A 19,648-nucleotide genomic window follows, 5' to 3' on the forward strand; every position below is an offset into this window, starting at 1 on the left:
TTGCAATAGTATTAGGAAGCTGGTGTTGGTACCTGTTCACTGCAGGGTCGGGAAGTATGTACTGTACAAATCTTAAATGGATGAAACCCGACCTTTCTTCTTTTGAAGTCGGCATGAGCAAACATACAAAAGCTTGTAGCACAGACCAATATCCTCTTGTATCTACTGGAGGAGGGGCTATGCAAATAAAGCAATCCTCATTAGTTAAAGTTTGCCTTATAGAATACTTCCAGCCACGTTGGTTTGGTAAAAATTTGAAGAATTCATATTTTTCAATTATATAGTCGTATATCTTTGCTAAAGTCGCCTTCTTATCTCTTCCAACATTAATTGAAGAAAATATGAGAAATGCGTAACTACATTGTGGTTTGGTATAAGGACTTGACATGATGTCCATTCACCTAGTGCAGGGATAGCAATGTAGAATAACAGGATAAGCATTGTGTATACTGTGGAGATTTTAATTATGAAATGCCTAAATTTAATAACATCTTTAGCGACCAAGGTCAATTTACAATGGATGAGTGTAGTGGCCACTCTTTTTATCTAGTTTTTAAACATCTGCAAATTGCATAGGGCATCCAGTAAATTGTGTGTAGTCAAAGGGATTAATTTTTGTAATCTGGCGGAAAAATGCAGAATTACACCCAAACAAATCACAATCACAGAAATCAATAATGGTAAACAGGTGTGTGATTGCCAGCCTCAATGGAAGATTAACGTGTTAATGTCGCGTGGAATACAGCAGACTTTACAAAAACGGCACCGAGAAATGATCGAATAACGGCCGCTGCCTCTGTACACATGCAAACCTTTATACATCTTATTGTAATATTGTGCCCGTTGCTCCTTCAATAACTGTTCATATATCCACTTACTGTACTGACACATGAAGAGCAACGTTGATGCAAACTTCATACACGGTGCTTTCATATTTTAATGGATGCAACATGAAATTAATAGCATTGACCTAATGTTATAATGCCATTTGTATACCCTTCTTACATGTGCTCCTGATTTCCTTCAATACTAGGCCTTTATTTTCAACAAAATGGAGCCCGGAGCCTTCTGATAAAAAAAATGCCTTAATACTATGATGTAGTGAATAAGTGTTACAGTGTTTTGAACGTGAATTATACATGTTTTGTTTAGAAAGTTGATGAGTGATTTTCTTTGCTATTTTCTTTAAATCTTTATAAGAGAGATGTCAACTTATTTATCTGCAAATTTGTCCAGAACAACTTTTTATTAAAAGGACAGATGACACTTTCTGATTTGGGACAAGTACAGTAATGTACTACAGTAAATATTTCTGTAATTTCTAAGTCGACTTATTTGTGTATTTGAACAGAAATAAAATCTGACCATCTGGTCAGATTTTTCCTAATGTAACCTGTTAATGTAATGGAATTCTGAAAATAAAGTGTTGATAGAATTGTACCAACAAACCAAACCACAATGATTGAAACACGGTGACTATAATGTCTTAACATGTTCAGGAACTTGCCGGGATCAATAAGATTTGAGAAGTATACCCATAAAGTAGTCAAATGAACTTTGCGATCTACAGTATTGGTATTTATCTTACTCATCGTTAAAATCCACTGTCCAAACTGCCCCATTTTGTGCCACTTTACTTCTGAAACCACAATCAACTCAATCAGTTTAATTACAAAATAAATAAATAATAACATTTACAGTTAATTTATTGCAATGATGGAGGCTTGCCTGTTGCATAAAGTAACTCTTTGGACATATTCTTATACATGAAAGTCAATGTGTTTTAAGGATTACACATTCCCTTATACAGTAACTGTACAAGTGCACACATTATTTATGACAAACCTGTTACAATTGTATGGATACAACTTGTTGTCAGTGAAGGTTGTAAATAGCTGTTCTACTGTATTTGGAGATTGTATTTAATTTTTCCTGCATTTTATTTTCAGCTCTGGATCCAGCGAAAGATCCATGTTTAAAAATGAAATGTAGTCGCCATAAAGTTTGTATTGCCCAGAACCAGGAAACTGCAGTGTGCATCAGTCACAGAAGACTTACAAACAGGTATGATTTGTTTTCTTTTTACATAAATATGACTACAATTGTATTTTGTTTAGAATAATGCAGCATTCTTGACTTTATTTCACTATTCTAATTTGTTTTTTGTTTTTTTTTACCTGAGATGAATTCAAGATATAGTTAAGAAAGTGCTAAAGAAAAATGCTATCACTTAAAAAGGTTTTATTACATTACCTTACTTTGGACACCTACTTTTGGCTAGATTTATATATATATATATATATATATGAAAGACTAAAGGCCATATTTACTAAGCAGTGCTATTCAATAAGACATCTTCCTGCATGGCTTAATAAATATCTATTTTGACTAGTAAGGTGTCTTTTGGCCCAGAAGGTACAGTTGTAGTAAGACAATGTTTTCGGTGCTGCGAACTAACGTGTTGAAATCTGCCGCCCGTCCATGGCACCAAAAACAGTACGTTTTGCATTGTGTTATGATTAAGGCTGCGAGGCTCCCTGCATCTGTATGTGACCCCCTAAATCCTTCACTTGATGGGTTATCAAGAAACAGATACTAACAGTTTAGATAAGCTGCACAGCTGTCTCCGTTCCCTTCCCCATGTCCTGTCCCCAGCAGCTCTGAAGGCAAGAAGCAGTCTCCAGTCTGTCCCAACCCCAGGATTATTTAGATGCCCGAATATGGGTCTCTACATCATGAGGGGGAATACTATGGGACCATATTCGGTCATCTACATAATCAAGGCAGCTGGACAGCCATTTTCAGGAATCTATGTCTTCCACCTTCTTCTTACCTTCAGACCTGCTGAGGACAGCATAGTGAAATGGCAACTGAGATGAAGACAGATGCACAGCTCATCTAAAAGGTTAGTAACACTTTCTTGATGACCCAAGAGGATTAACTCTGCAGGGCCCCAATCAGAAGTAGGGACCCGCAAAGTTAATCTTCCTGGGTTGCTTACTGTTTTCGGGGGCCATGGTCGTGCTTTGCTGGGATGCGGTATGGCAGGCTGTGATGGAGCGGTCTCGTAGGTATGTCAGAAAGGGGCTCACACACCACTTTCTAGCAATGAAAGTCCTTTTTTTTCCCTCACCAGGGAAAGCAGGTTTCAGTATACTTTTATCAGAATAAAACAGACAGTTCAAAGTAAGTAGCTTAGGTCTGCAAAATAACACAACAGTCCTTCATCTCGGGTACACGAAAGGGAGTTCAGGGTTTCCCCTAGACAGGCGTTCTGCAACCTGTTTCCTCACACATTGACAGCAGAGAGAGACACAGCAGGAATCTGCTGCCTGACGTTTAAACCTCCCCTTTCTAATCAGCTATTAGACCTACAAGCTAGTGTGTGGTTTTCCCTGGTCTGCTAGAGTGAGACAGTTTTTAACCTCGTATACTCCCTCACACAGCCACACATAATTGCAGCAGTGAAAAGAGTATGTTTCACTACATCTGTATCTTAAGGTGTACCGCTTTTTTAGTAAATACAGATGTACTGAATTGGCATAAGTACCTTATTGGTCCAAACCTGAAAAATGCCATTGACTTGAATGGCATGATCAGCCGCTTCATACCATATTAAAGAAGGTCTTACATCCACTGAAGGGTACACATCCTTTAACTAGTTGTACTCCTGACAATGGTAAATATCACTACATTTCAAACCATGGAAATAGACCTCTATTTAATAGAATTGTGTATAATTGAATGTACTATATGGTCGGGAAACTGTTTTAAGCAGTATAGCTCTAAGTAACATGATCTGTTCATGGTGGTGGTCCATTGCATGGTTTAGGTGTTTACGTGTTCTATTTTTCAAGTCAGATTTACTTAACTGCGTAAGCCATACAGCTAGACTGTATCATATGAGCTATTGGCTTGTGAAAATATGTTCCGGAGTAAATAAGTGTGTAATTTTACTTAATACATGTTTTTTTTAATAGAATTTTAACTGGAGACCTGAACTGTGTTATTTTTAGTTCCTCTCTTGGTTAGCTACTGTAGATACTTACCATTTTGGTTGCCAGTTTACTTCCTGGGATTTGCAATAGGAAGCTGCACCCTCATCTCCGAGAGTCCGCTGGACCTATGCCAATTTGGCAGCCATTATGATTTCCTGAATGGGAGTTAAAACACTGGTAACTAAAATGGTAAGAATACAGCAGTCCAGGGTGTCTCCCCGGACCAGAGATCTCCTTGCAGTCATTACTGCAGCTTTTTTAAAGGTCTTTAATGAAGTAGCTGAGCAAGCTTTAACCTACTCTGTGCTGTACCAGGCTCTGTAAATAGTTTTTCATTGCCTCATTACATAACAGGGGGTTCATCCTATTACACGTAATCTGCAGCCTCAGTGTTACATTTTGTGTGTTCAGATGGTGTATAAAGGAAATGGCACTAGATATGGTATCACGCTGCATGAGATTTAGCTCCTTTCCTACAGCCAACATATCAAACATTTAAGATTTTAGTGAAAAGATAAAATAATGTTATCCTGAAAATAAAGATTCACCAGAGGCTTTATATAGTAAAATGTAGGTACATAGCACTTCACCACAGTAATACACAACATAATAATATAACACAGTGGGAATAAGCGCTACAAACATAAAAGTAACATTAGGAAAGGGATTCCTTGCTCCAAAGAGCTTACACTCTACGTGCTAAGTAGGGAGAATTTACAGAGACAGTAGGAGGGTGTTATGGTAAGTGCGTCTGCAGAGGGTGAAGGTCAGTGTATCTGAGATGTATAGTATCATCCAACTTAGCTACCCATATGCTTCATTTAAGAGGTTTTAAGAAAGGTCCTAAAGGTGGAGTGAGAGGGTGCCAATCTGATATTGAGGGGAAGCACCTTCCAGAGGTGTGGGGCAGTGAGAGAGAGAGGTTTTACGTGGGAGAGGGCTTTTGATACACATGGGGTAGACATACGAGATCCTTGAACAGAACGCAAGAGCGACTCTGGGCAGGTGTATAGCGAGAAATTAGGGCTGAGATGTAATGAGGGGCAGAAGATTGTACAGCCTTAAAAGTGAGGAGGATAATTTTGTAAGTGATACAGAGTTTAATAGGAAGCCAGGAGAGGGATTTCAGCAGGAGATATGCTGACAGATTTAGGAGGGAGTAAAGTTATTTTAGCAGCAGTGTTTAGAATAGATTGTAGAGAGACAGGTGAGAAGCCAGAAGCTTGGAAAGTAGATGCTACAATAGTCGAGACGGGAGAGAATGAGGGCCTGCGTTAGAGTTTTAGCAGTGGAGGGATAGAGGAAAGTGTGTATGCTTGCAATGTTCCAGATGTAAAAATGACAGATTTTAGTTAGAGAGGAGCAAAATGTTTTTACGGATTTGGATCCGCCTCGCATAGGGTGGTTCCTTTGGTACACAGATTTCTATGTATCGGTTTCAAAATGAGTGATTCATCTTTCAGAGAAAAAAACATTTCATCACTGACACGGCAATCCATGGATTCCACAATCCGCTGATTGGATTCTTAAAAGTCAATGTGGATTGAATCTAATGGTGGTTTTGGATTCATCCACACGGTTTGAAACTGGAACAATCTGTCTATGGATTATGCACTGTGCAACAGATTTTGAATGGAAATCTCTGGAAAACAAATTTTGACAGCTTCACCCATCTCTAGTTTTAGCAACATTGTGAATGTGAGAGGAGAATGCGTGAGAGGAGTCAAATGTGACACTTGGTGATATGCTTGTGATACTGGGTGTTTGTTAGTACTGCCAAAAGTAATGTATAAGGTGCACTAGGTCCAGGCTGGAGGAAGTATGAGGAGCTCTGTCTTGGACATGGTAAATTTGAGTCGGCGGAGGGCCACCCAGAATGATATAGCAGAGAGATATTCTGAGACTTTGGTCTGTACAGCAGTTATAAGGTCAGGCGTTGAAAGGTAAATGTATGTGTCATCAGCATTGAGGTTATTTTTGAACTCTAGGTATGTGATAAGGTTACCCAGAGAGTGTGTGTAAAGACAAAAGAGAAGAGGTCCCAGGACAAACCCGTGGGGTACACCCACAGAGAGATCGACAGAGAAGGAGTAACATATATAACACCTATTAGCAAACGAGACACCAAAAGTACAATAGGAGAGATAAGAGGAAATCCAAGATAGAGCTCTGTTACTGCTACCAAGAGTATGGAGAATGTGAAGGAGAAGAGGTGGAGTAATATGAGCAGCATGGGGGTCATTAGTTATTTTGGTGAGGGCTGTTTTAGTGGAGTGAGAAGTACGTAAACCATATCGTAGAGGGTCTAGGAGAGAGTAGCTGGTGAGAAAATGGAGTAAGCGAGAGAACGAAAGATGTTTAAGGAGTTTAGAGTCAAAAGGCAGGAGGGAGGCAGGTCAATAATTAGAGAGACAGGTAGGGTCATATTTGTTGTTTTTGAGTAAGGGTATTGTAACAGGGACGTAGCCCTGTTGGAGAAACTGCCTCTAAATCCAGCAGGGAGCTGGTTAAGTGCAGCCAAGCAATTGACTAGACTCCACCTGCCAAACAAGAGCTCTGTGAAAGAGTGTTATGTGAGACACAGTAAAGAGATTTTCCTCATTACACAAGGGTCTGACAAGAGGAAAGAGGTCTTGAGGACTGGGAATTGAAAACAAGACAGAAGGGGACCAGACCTCTTTTCCTAGACACAGGATCCAGGAACCTGCAAGAGGCTGGACCCTCCAACACACAAAGAAACCTGGACACCACTGAAGGGTCACCTGCTTTAAGGTACTGCTGAGACTTTGGGGGTGGTATACTGGTAAGGGGCTTTTTCCCCCAGTCGTACAGATAGGGACTGGGGAGTGAGTTAGCCTTACACAGGGTTAGGTGTTTGTTGTTTTATATATAATTTTGTTTGCTGTGTTATTTAAAGGAACAGGCAATAAAGCCTTATATTAATTTCACCCTAAAAACGTTCTCCATTTTGCATACCGCTGCACACATCTCTTACGGGTATAACTGTTACATGCTTGAAGTAGATGGGAAAGGTACCAGAGTAGAGGGAGGAGTTGAAAATATGTGTGAGTGTGGGAAATAGAGTAGGAGCAAGAGGTTTGAAGAGATGGGAGGGAATGGGAGCAAGGGGTCTAGGGAGAAGCGGAGGTCAGCAGCGACACGTCCTCCTCTGTGGCAGATGAAACGGAGTCGAGGAAGGCAGGATGAGAGTTTGGAAGAGGTGTAGAATATGAAGAGGATACAGAGGGGTTGTCTTAATGAATGGAATCATCCTTTGTCTTGAAATACTGTAATCAAACAGACGGTGGTCTGAATAGAGAGTCAAACAGGATTGTAAACATTTGTAGTGACAGTAGACTGCGAAAGTATGAAGTTTCATCCAGAGGTGTTCATAGAGAGTGCAGGAGTGGAGCATTTGTGTGTGGCAATTTACTCAAGGTCTGGGGTTAGAAGGGCGAAAGCAGGGGAGAAAAATAGGGGCATGTAGATCAAGTAGTATACAGTAAAGTACCGTATTAAAAATGAATTCTATGGGTCTATGACGGCATCCAGGACGGTCGGGTAGAGGAAGAGCTCCTGAGACCCTTCAGCATAAACTTACTTTTTAAAGAGTTTTAGCTCGACCAAAAACTTATAAAAAGCCCCTAAAAGGTTCCTAAACCCGGCAGGATGGCAAATAAGGGGAAAAATCCCCCGACTCATGGAGTTAACAACTTCTTTACCCCTGCAAAGAGGCCTACAGAGGCAGGTGGAAAGCGGCAAGATGGCCCCCAGACTCCAGGCCCACGAGGCACACAAGGCCCCTCGGACCCAGCACACCCCGCCGAGTCCCCCCCACCCGCAGAGGGTGGAATTACGAAGGCATACTTGGAGGAACTACATGCCAAACTACAGCGCTCACTCCAAACAAATATTAAGGAGGCGGTGGCCGAAATCCGGCAGGATATTAATGGACTCCAGGAGCGCACCACCACGTTAGAATCCAGACTCGACGAGGCCCTAAACCATCAGTCAGAGGCGGACGACGAAATCATCCGCTTGGGCCACGAAATCAATACCCTGCGGGATGGCCTGGAAGACCAGGAAAACAGGGATCGCCGCCAGAACCTTCGCATCCGCGGCATCCCCGAGGCGGTCCTACCGGCGCACCTGCGGGCCTACCTGGTGGATTTTTTCCTTCTCCTGTGCCCAGACCTCGAGCCAAGAGACCTGGAAATCGACAGAGCGCATAGAGCTCTGGGTCCGCGCTCCGAGGATCCCAATCGCCGGCGGGACGTGGTCGTGCGACTGCACAGCTATTCTACCAAAGATAAGCTGATCGGTGTCAGCAGGGAGAGAAACACGATCGCGTTCCGAGGCGAGCAACTACAGGTCTATAACGACCTTTCTAAACTAACTATGGACAGACGCAAGGCTCTTCGCCCTTTAACACTGCTCCTGAGAGAAAAAGGGATAACATACAAATGGGGATTCCCCTTCAAATTGGTGGTCCCCCACAAGGGCAAATACCTAACTATTAGGCACCCCGAGGACATGGCACCCTTTGCCAAAGCCCTGGGCCTCCCAGACGATTCCTTCCAGCCTACCCACTCTGCCGGTAACCGGACCCGGGAGAGAGACGACGTACCTGTGAGAGCCTCTGAGAGAATCGCGGGTCAGAGGCAATCCCGGGAAAAATGAGGGGCCGCACAGAACCAATCACCAATACCTCCATCCTCCCCACAAAACATTAAAAAACATAAAAACAGCCCTCAAAATGGCGTCGGACACATCCCTACCTTTCCACGCGGTCCTCCCCCTCGACCCAGGCCTCACCGGTCCTCTAACCCAGCAACAGACTTGCAGCCAGCCCCTGAGATCTCTCCAGGGATACACCAGCCATAAGACGGCGAACAGCTGACTCCGGAGCCCCGCAGTGGTCCACGATCCTCACCTGGCTGACCGCCGACATCAGCTCCGCAGTTCCCCCAAGATGGCGGCCGGAGTGCCCATGCTTCTCCTCGTGGTCCTTCACCGATCAGCGGTCGCTCAGCTGCCTTGCTTACCAAGATGGCGTCCATGGAGGCCCCACACCACCGAGACGAACCCCGCCGAATCCAGACGAGCTCCGACTGACGTCACCGCGCTGCGTGACGGGCTCACGTCAGCGACGCCTGCATTACCTGCATATGGCGGTGGCGGCGGCGTCGGGGCGTGATGACGTCATCCGGCACAGAATGCTGGACTTCCCCGGCGGCACCCCCTAGAAGATCTCCCCCACTACCTCTCCCGGCCAGGATTGACTCAGCGCTCCCCCCCCGGCCGGGGGGGGGTGGCGCCATGTTGTATACCCCGGCTCAAGTCGCCCGATCACCCTTCCCCTCCCCCACCCCCCCCCACAACTGCAAAAACCCACGCAACGCGAAACAGAACACCAGCGGCCAAACACCGACAGACAGGGCTGGTACAAATGTCCCACAACATGTCCCGTCCACCTCCCCTCGCAAGCCCCAAGGTCAGTACTGTCCCCCCCCCCTGTCCTACGGTTGCGCTTCCCCACAACAGCATTCACATCAAGTGGAGCCCCCGACTCCCCGCCACCACCCCGAACCCCCAAGGATAAGCCCATCCGTTGGAATCCCCTCTATCCCCCTCCCCCCCTCTCTCCCTTTACCCCTACCTCCCCTGTCCACATCACCCCCCCCTCCCTCTTCCCCTACCTCCCCTGACCACATCACCCCCCCTCCTCCCTCCCCATCCCCTCCCACTCTCTCCCCCCTCCACCTTCTCAGCCCCCCCCTCCACGCCCCCCCCCGCACCCCCACCGCCAACAACTTACCCCGCCCCCCCGCACATCCCGATCCCAACTACTCAGAGTAGGGAGGAGTGAACGGCAGCCCTAGCCGCACGGAGCAGCGAGAGGGCGGGAGTTTCAAACTCTGACGAACCCCTAATGACTAATCAACTGCACTCTGCACAATCTACACAGGCCCAATAGAATGGAGCTCAATTCACTAATACCCCGCCCCAGATCTTCCCCCCCCACCACCGAGGTCCTCACCCCCCCCCCCACCCCTTCACCCACCAACCCTCCCCCCTCACCCCTCCCTCCCCCCCCGCACAAACAGAAATTACCCCTGCAACAATGTCCCCTAGTACAGACAGAAAGAGAGATGGTTGGCCTCCCTTTGCGCCCTTAGCTTACTCAGGCCCCCCCTCCCTCACAAAGCGGAAAACCTCTCAAAAGCAACATGCTCCACTCTCACACTAACGGGGCTAGTCCCAATACCCACGTGCGGGCGCTGCAAATGTCTAACCTGTATTTAATCTGTTCTGTGTTATATATCCTAAATGTATTATAAGTTTTCTGTTGTCCCACCAAAACACTAAGTGGGAAGGTTTTGCGAAACCACTCCCTCCCCCTCCCCCCCATTGACCCCCATTCCCCCCCCCCCCAAGGTTCATCTCCAGGTTGAGAAACCCCTGACCCCCACCACTCCGAAGGAACCCAAGAGACTACAGTTTTCTGTCAATGTGCCTATTCCTAACCTGCCTGTTTCTGTACATGTACTGAATAACTGCTATGCCTCATTTTGACTGATATGATAATCTCGCAGGTCGAGATGGTGATCTACTCCCCCTTCCTCCCACCCCCAAATTCCCCCCCCCCCTCCCAACCCTCCTCTGCCCTCCTCTTCCTACCCCCCCCTCCTTAGTTCCCTCCTCCAGTTAGCACTCAACCCCAGTTCTGTACCATCCCTCACCTACTCCCCCTCCTCCCATATAACCCCCCCACCACACCCACACCCCACTGAAAGGGGAATCAAAGGACGATCCCTACTCCTGAGCATGTTCGCGCACAATGGGAAAGAGAGGCCGAGGCCCAACGGACCCTACTAGCCGTGCCGGCGCTGGATACCCCACGAACCTCCCCAGGTACGATGCATCAGAGTAAGTAAATTCGAGCATATCCTCACATAACTAAGGGTCTCCCCTTGGCCCGCCTTTGCTGGAGACTGTTGTCAGACCCGCCCCCAAGGGTCTTAAACCACTCCAACCGGCCTTTAGGTCAGACCGGTTACACACCTTTTAGACCCCATCCGGGTCTACCCTCCTCCCCTTTTCCACCCGCTGTCTCTAACCCAGCGGTTCCCTACCCACCCCAACCCTCCTGCCCATTTGACAACCCACCCCTACCCTTAGCTCACAGTCCACACGTAACGAAAGTGAACAATACCCATAATGTCCCACCAAACAGCATTAAAGTTTGTATCCCTAAATGTTAAGGGCCTCCATAATACTAGAAAGAGGCGCCTGGCCCTACAGGAGATCAAGAGATCAGGGGGAGATGTTGTTTTCCTCCAGGAGACGCACTTCACGTCTCAGGAGCCGCCTAAAACATTCCAACGTGCGTATCCGTGGAGCTATTTCTCTTCATATAGTAGTAAGCGCAGAGGGGTTGCCATTCTGATCCGTCAGGGCACCCCATTCAATTTAACAAAAGTCCAGATAGACCCAGAGGGAAGATTTATTGTAGTCTATGGCTCACTTTCAGGTTCGACAATCGCCCTTATTAACCTATATGCCCCAAATGAGAACCAGACAGAATTCCTAAAAAAAGTTCTGGAAGAAATTGACCCACAATACTTATCCTCGCTGCTTATAGCAGGCGACTTAAATATGGCTCTCAACCCCAGAGAAGACAAATCGAGCCTACCAGGACGACAACACTCCACCCAGTCACAAAGACTGGGGAAAAAATTCAAGGACATTATGGGGGACTTTTCTCTTATAGACATTTGGAGAACACAGCATCAGGGGCAAAGGAATTACACCTTTTACTCGGCCCCTCACCAGACCTATTCCCGTATAGATTACTTCCTTGCTACCAAGAACATACTAGAAGCCGCCACAGAATCAGGTATCGGCCCAATCACGTGGTCAGATCATGCTCCCATCACCATGACCCTATCCATCCCATTCGTAAAAATGATCTCATACTGCTGGAAACTTAATGACTCCTTATTGAATCACTCTGAGACAGTAAGGGAGCTCAAAAAATCCCTTAAGGAATATTTTCGTATAAACTCAGGCTCAGTCTCATCCCCAGCAGTCCTATGGGAAGCCCATAAGGCGACAATCAGAGGACATTTCATCTCGATTGCCTCCCATCGGAAAAAAATTAAACTCAAGCAAACCAAAGAGCTAACAGACAAAATAATCAGCTTAGAACAGCAACACAAAACTAACCCCTCCCGGAAAATTTATAAACAGCTGACTTCTGCTAGAAATGACTTAAAAATAATACAATTGGAAAACGTAGAAAAAGCTCTTAAATGGACGGGTCAGAGGTATTATGATAAAGGGAACAAGGCTGATAGACTTCTTGCTAGCAAGCTACGAGGCATACAAAAAAGGTCACAAATAACGGCGATCCGGAGTAGTGCTGGTGAACTCTTATATAACGAAACAAAAATTGCAGAGGAATTTACTAAATTCTACACTAAATTATACAACCTACGAGCCCACTCTGCAACCCCAGGCTCGAAGGAGCAAACGGCTGCTTTTGACTACCTAGCCGACTGCGACCTCCCCTCGCTAACAGAGGAGGAAAACCTTATATTAAATGCCACAATAACGGCGGAAGAATTAGAAACGGCCGTCAAGGCCTCAAAACTCTCAAAAGCACCGGGCCCTGATGGCTTCACAAATGCATATTACAAGAAATTTCTCCCCATCTTGTCCACCCACCTATTACACTTGTTCAACTCTTTTCTAGAAGGTAATCCTATCCCATCTTCAATGTCGTCCGCCAATCTGGCCCTAATACTCAAAGACGGGAAGGACTCCACCCAGTGTGGAAGTTATAGACCAATCTCACTGTTGAACAATGACCTAAAACTGTATAGTAAAATACTGGCGAACAGACTTAATCCAATACTCCCGAGATTAGTGCACATAGACCAGGTCGGGTTTGTCCTGGGTCGTCAGGCTTCGGATAATACCCGTAAAATCATAAATTTAGTGGATTATGCCCACCTCTCAGACTCAAAAGCAATGTTACTAAGCCTCGACGCAGAGAAGGCATTTGACAGAATTGACTGGCTATTTCTAGACAATACATTGAAAAAATTCGGGTTCAGTGACTCATTCCTGAGAGGGGTTCAGGCGCTCTATCAGAATCCGTCTGCCTCTGTAAGACTAACAGGAGGAGGACCCGAGCGGATCCACATTAGAAATGGAACCCGTCAGGGGTGCCCCCTCTCCCCTCTCCTCTTCGCTCTCACGATTGAACCACTGGCGACTAGAATCAGACAAAACCCAAACATCCAAGGTATCCCCATTGCCAACGAACACTACAAAATCTCCCTATTCGCTGATGATATCATCCTGACCTTGACCAGGCCCCTCACTTCCCTCCCCAACCTCCAGAGGGAACTGACGGAATTTGGGAAGGTATCAGGTTATAAAATAAACAGCGACAAATCAGAGGCCCTCAATCTTAACCTCCCTGACCCCGTAGTTAAGCTCCTTAAACTAAATTTCTCCTATCGATGGTGCCCTTCGTGCATTAAATATCTGGGAATTAATGTATCAAGGCACTATCGGGACCTATATCGGGATAACTACCCGACACTGTGGGAACAGATCAAAAAAGATCTAGATCGGTGGGAAGGTTATCAGATCTCATGGATCGGGAGGATGATCTCTACCAAGATGAATATACTCCCAAGAATGTTGTACCTTTTTCAGACACTCCCGATCCAGGTTCCGGCCACTGATCTCAAATATATACAGAATAGATTACTCCACTTCATTTGGCAGGGTAAGAGGCCCAGAGTCGCCAGATCGGTCCTGATGACCACTAGATCCAGAGGAGGGATGGGGGTACCCGATCTTTATAAATACTATCTAGCTGCACAGCTTAAGCAGGTGGTAATGTGGAACTCAGACCCGACCCGCTGTTGCTGGGTTAAAATGGAGACTCAATGTGCCAAACAGCCTTCTCTGCAAGCCTGCCTCTGGAGCCTGGACAGAGGAGATGGCCATTTACACAATCTTGAATTACAGACCTCACGATTTATGTGGGACATCTGGTCCAGATGTAAATATAAATATAACCTCTCCTCTAATAATTCCCAACTCACCCCACTCGTTAATAACCCCAAATTCCCTCCGGGATGTGGATCTAAACTGTTCGCCCACTTTAACACACGGGGTATGGAGGCGATTGTCGATCTACTGAGCCTGGGGAAGCTCCTGAGCTACCAAGAACTGAGGACCAAATTTAAACTCAAAGAATTGGACACTTTCAAATACCTCCAAATTAGAAACTTTGTGCGAACTACCTGCCCTCTTCCAGAATACCCCACTCTCACTACGTTTGAAAACCTGTGTCAGGCCAAGACCTACCAGAAGGGTCTAATCTCAGATATATATAACGTGCTTATGCACACAACGACTCCCACACAGCATGATTACATGCTCAGATGGGCAGCTGACCTGAACATTAATATAGAAAGAGAGACTTGGGAGGAAATCTGGCAGGCAGCCTCAGAAACTTCCCTATGCACTACAATTAAGGAGAACATTTATAAGATCATGTTAGGCTGGTATCTTACCCCAGCACGATTAAACCAGATCTACCCTCTGGCTTCAGACCAATTTTGGAGAGGCTGTGGTAATAGAGGGGACATGGTCCACATCTGGTGGACCTGTCCAGAAATTGTGAAATACTGGACCAAGGTCCAAATTCTGATAAAAGAGGTCACCGACCTAGAAGTTCCTATTGAACCACTGACCTTCCTGTTGGCCGCACCCATGCCGAATATTGTTCGGCCCACCAGGAAATTAATATCCTTCATTCTTACCGCGGCGAGATGCTGTATTGCGGCCTCCTGGAGGAAAACAACAGTCCCGGCACTGAACACGATTAAAAAGCGAATTAGCGAGGTAATGATCATGGAAAGGCTTACCGCCACCGTGAGGCATAAAATCCCCGCTTACGAAGCTATCTGGGAACCTTGGTTCCTCCTCTCCAGAGACCGCCACCTAAACCCAACAAGATAGAGGCCTACTCTCCCCCCCCCCCCATATGGGACTCAGTGACGACCCCACTCAGAGTTCTACCTACCAGTCAAATGGGCTGCCCCTCTCACCCTACTCCCCCCCCCTCTCTCTCCCCCAACCCACTTCCCCCCCCCCTCTCTCTCTCCCACCCACTTCCCCACACCCCTCCCCCCTAGGTCTTCACTCTCGGAAGACACCACCTTTCCCCCTTTTTTCCCTCCCGACAACTGAGGTTGCCACCCTGTTCCCCCCCCCAAAAAAAAAAAAAATGTTACCTGGAAAAATGTTAGGCGATGTTAAAATGTCTGATAAACTGTATTATCTAAATGCCTAATAAAAAAATATGGAAAAAAAAAAAAATGAATTCTATGGAATATTTTACTTAGTTATTTTGTATATGATTTTTCTTTCTCCTTCACTTACAGCCTATCATTTTCCTGGTGGAGACATGTTAATTTGACACATGCCAGATCAAAATGCTTTCTCCATTTCCATGTAAACCCTGTAATCATAGTTTCTAAAAAATAAAGTATATTTCTATCTGCAAAGTGACCCAAATGACTCCACTTTAGATACCTCACATGAATTTAATCCCACGGTATAAATATTTCTCTAAGGGGCAAAAACACACCCAAAATAGCCATAGTAATTTACAGAATGTTGAATCTGCACTGTGTAGTGTAGAATAGAGCAACGGAAATGAGCTTTAGCAAGAAAAATCAATTTGCAGTGGTTGTAAGACTGTTTGCTGTTCAACAATATAATAGTGGAATAGAAGAGTGTATTGTGGTTGTGCATATACAATATACAGGGTGACAAGGTAAGTCAGTGAGGAGGAACAGATTGCATGTGATGCAATAAAGAATGAGTTTGGAGAAGTAAATTATGCAATGTGATTTTGCGTTGGAAAAAATGTTATGAGGATTTTTGGGTTGTTATACAAATCTAGCATGTCTTATACTCACCGTGACTGTGAGAAGGTGCGAGGTGACAACCACGTGAACTCTTTGTTGTCCGCGTCTCGTCCATGGGCAAGCCGAGGCTCGTCTGTGACTCGACTATGGTCAGCCGGAATAATTCTAATCATGTTAGTGCAGTGCCCTAGTGTAGTGTTAGTGTGCCCGGCAGGTGGCGCACTGAGTGTTTTTACATATGATACTAGGTAGCAGTAAAGGGTCCGCTTGAGAACCGCAGATTGCAAATAAATGCTGAGGATTTACACTTGGCGGCACCAAGGACAGTTGCTACATCTGTACTGTATTTAAACCTGATGCTTTTAGTATCAGTATTGATTTAGAATTAATTTACTGCATTCAGCAGATAGCACATTGCACACACTTCACATGTTTCAATACAAGATACAATGTAGAAATATCTTGCTTTAAACACTGCCTTTCTTGCTTAATACTTTTGTATTTTTCATCAAAAGTACTGTAGCAGGTTCACATTAGACGCAAAACACTATGCATTAAGCAAATTTGTCTCAGTACGTTTGTACATAACATGGCACTTACTTTATGCGAGACAAAACCTGCCTGCACTTCTGCTTATATGATTTGTTCTGCCATTCGAGACAGTACAGATAAGAGGTCAACTCTATCTGACATCTATCAGTATATCGCTACAAATAATTCATTCTATGAAAAAAAAAAAAAGGCCGTAAGAATTATATTCAAAACGACATAAATATTACTGATTGCTTTATTAGGATAGTGTACCCCGGAAAGTGGGGCAGGTACTTAACATTATACATGCCATGGATGGGTATGTTTCATTATGGCAACTCGATAATTCGAAGGATAAAGATTGAATAGACCTTTACGAACCAATCACTCAGATCTGCTCTCACCCGAAACTGTTGATTGCAGCTCAGTGACCCCTGCTTCCAGAGATAGACCTCCATAGCTGGTAGCCACTCCGTAATGGGCCACTAGGAAGCTGTGACGTCAGTGTTATAAATAATAATAATAATAAAAAGCCCATTAATTGCTCCTTTAAGAGCTACTCTGCAGAGACAGAGAGAATGCTTCTCTCTGGGAAACCTCTGCATCGCTCTTCAAGGCTGTCTGGCCCGGTAGGATTAATGCTGCAGGGGTCCTGCATTAATCCTCCCAGTCTACCAACTTTTCTCTGTTTGGGGCTGCAGTCAAGCCGCAGATTTTGGCATTTTCATCCGCATTCACGGGACAATACGCCTGGCTACATCTGTATCAAGTATTGCAAACTAGAGCCATTTTAAGACTACATGACTGTGTTAACGTACCATGGTGCATTGCTCCAATTTGTTGAATTTAGGAGAGAAGGTCAGCGCAATATTATAATAAGCTGTATCAAAAGTTGCACCTAAAACAAATCTGCAACAAAAGATTCATATATATGTTGCTGCCCGCAAACTGACACAGGTGATCATTTTCACTCTGTTTGGTTATATTTCTTCCTATACTGTATCTCAGGAAGTAAGGCTACTGCCTCAGAAGATGAAGTCCCAGGTACCCACAGCAGCCTTCACTAAGTGCCTTTCTTTCCAAAGAATGTCAAAAAGAGTATCCTACAGGCCTATCTAAGGGCTAAAATGAGAAATATTCTAATTTACGGGAACATAAAAAATAAAATTAACATTGTAATAACAAAATCAGATTTATTGCAATTTTTTTTGTAGACAGTCAGTACTGATTAGAGATATATGGAAATCCCACGGAGATATTATTTTACGTTATGGCATTTAAAATATCGATCTACAGTAAGACACCAAACATAACTTAAAAGACTAAAAACAATGACGATTACTTAGATAATTCATTGCACGGCAAAACAATAACTCTAATATACAGTAGCTTGTTTAACATACAGAATAACATTGGTTAACATATAACAGAGTGCTCTGCATTTGCCTACTGCTCCTGGTTAACATATAATAAAGGTTTTCATATGCAGACAGTACTGCATTGTAAAAATGATATGTACGATATTGCAGATTTGATCAATTTTAACAGCTCACGTGTAAATTATGTGTCATGGTATACTTGTAAATGTATTCTATTGGATGCACTATGACATTGGTGGGCCGCAGACAGTCCCCTGTGCTACATGCGGCACTCAGGGGCTTCACCTGTGGCTCCTAGCCTCTGGATGCCCCAGCAGCCCACTCTCTCTCTCCACAGGGAGTGGATACATTGCTGGCGGGGATTGTAGCTTCTCCCATCTCCCTCAGCTGCTTACATTTCCCTGATACATAGGGGTCTATGCTGGTAGCCTTCATAACCCACATATCAAGGCTTTTTAGTTGTTATCGGCCAAAAATGCGTACAGCGATTCAGAAAGCTTTGATAAGTAGGTTGAATCAGCAATTTTTTCTGCTGTCAAAAACAAAATTGCCAAGTGAGCGGCGATGAGCCACTTATCACCAGTTTTGAAACTCGTGCAATTCTAGTAGCCTCGATAAGGTTATTGAGGCTTATCGAGACTCTAGAATGGCAATTTCCTCCCAAAATCCTCTCACCAAAAAAAGTTGACGTGAAGCTGCAGAGAAGCTTCAGATGCGAAACAAAATGCATTTTTCCTGCATCAGATTGATGCCGGGGGTCTCTGGAGTTGATACACATTAATATCAGCACCGGAGGCCCCGTCATGATTCAGAAGCATGAAAAATGCATTTACAGGCAACTTCATTACCTTAGCGGATAAACTCTAAGGCAATTAAGGAGTTAACTACCAATGCCCGGTTTATTGTGGGTAGCAGGAGTGGGTGAAGGTGATATTTGGCCCTTGGTGGGTCTTAGACCTTGCAGGGGGAGGGGGGTTACGGGTGGAGTTAACCCCCTTCATTATCTTAGCTGTTAATACCGCTAAGGTAATGAAAGGGTTAACCCCACCCACTACCACCCGGTAGGCCTAAACATCCATCCTTGGTTTACTACCCCTTTCACCCAATCCCCCTACCCCCAATAAATAAAAATAAACAACAACCCTACTACCCACCTCCTCTACCCCCAACAACCTCCCCTCCCAACACATACAGTACAGTAATGGACAAAATGACTATTATCCAGATATGGATAATACTGTAGCTCATTTGCCCATGAAAAAAATCAAACATTAGTCAAGCAGCATAAAGAAAGTAAATAAAACGTTCTACTTACCCCTGCCATGATGAAGGGCGTCCTCATCACCATACTCCAGGTCCATGTCCTTCATTGGCAGCAAGAGTACAAAAAATATATAATCTAATGGCCCCTAACCCCTTTATCACCTTAACGGTTAATAACCGCTATAGTAATTAAGAACCCACCCTCCCTTGCTATCATCCAGGGAGGCCTAACCACCCAACTTGGGCCCCCTATACCAACCTCTACCCATTGATTGGCACAGTGGTATATCATGCCCATATAATATGGGCATGATAAGCCACTTTAGCAGGCAATGGTCAACCTAATACAAATCATTAAGGCCAAAAATACACAAGAATAAAATAAATACACAAGCACCTTAACACCCCAACAATAAAATAACTAAAAAGCCTAATAGTACACATCAATAAAATGTATCTATCACCAAAATATCAAATGAATAAAAATTATGTTATTCCAAAACATAAGAATACA

The 19,648-nt window shown here is 44.6% G+C and overlaps 1 protein-coding gene across 1 annotated transcript in view; it reads left to right on the plus strand.

Annotated features, from left to right (window-relative positions):
* SPOCK3 (SPARC (osteonectin), cwcv and kazal like domains proteoglycan 3) overlaps positions 1-19,648 on the plus strand; it is a 419,107-nt gene that overhangs the window by 202,883 nt on the left and 196,576 nt on the right. Inside the window, exon 4 of the mRNA XM_075611960.1 lies at positions 1,950-2,064. Coding sequence (XP_075468075.1) covers positions 1,950-2,064 — 115 coding nt within the window. The remainder of the gene's footprint in view (positions 1-1,949; positions 2,065-19,648) is intronic.

This window comes from Ascaphus truei, chromosome 1, assembly GCF_040206685.1.
Source record: "Ascaphus truei isolate aAscTru1 chromosome 1, aAscTru1.hap1, whole genome shotgun sequence".
Lineage (NCBI taxonomy): Eukaryota > Metazoa > Chordata > Amphibia > Anura > Ascaphidae > Ascaphus > Ascaphus truei.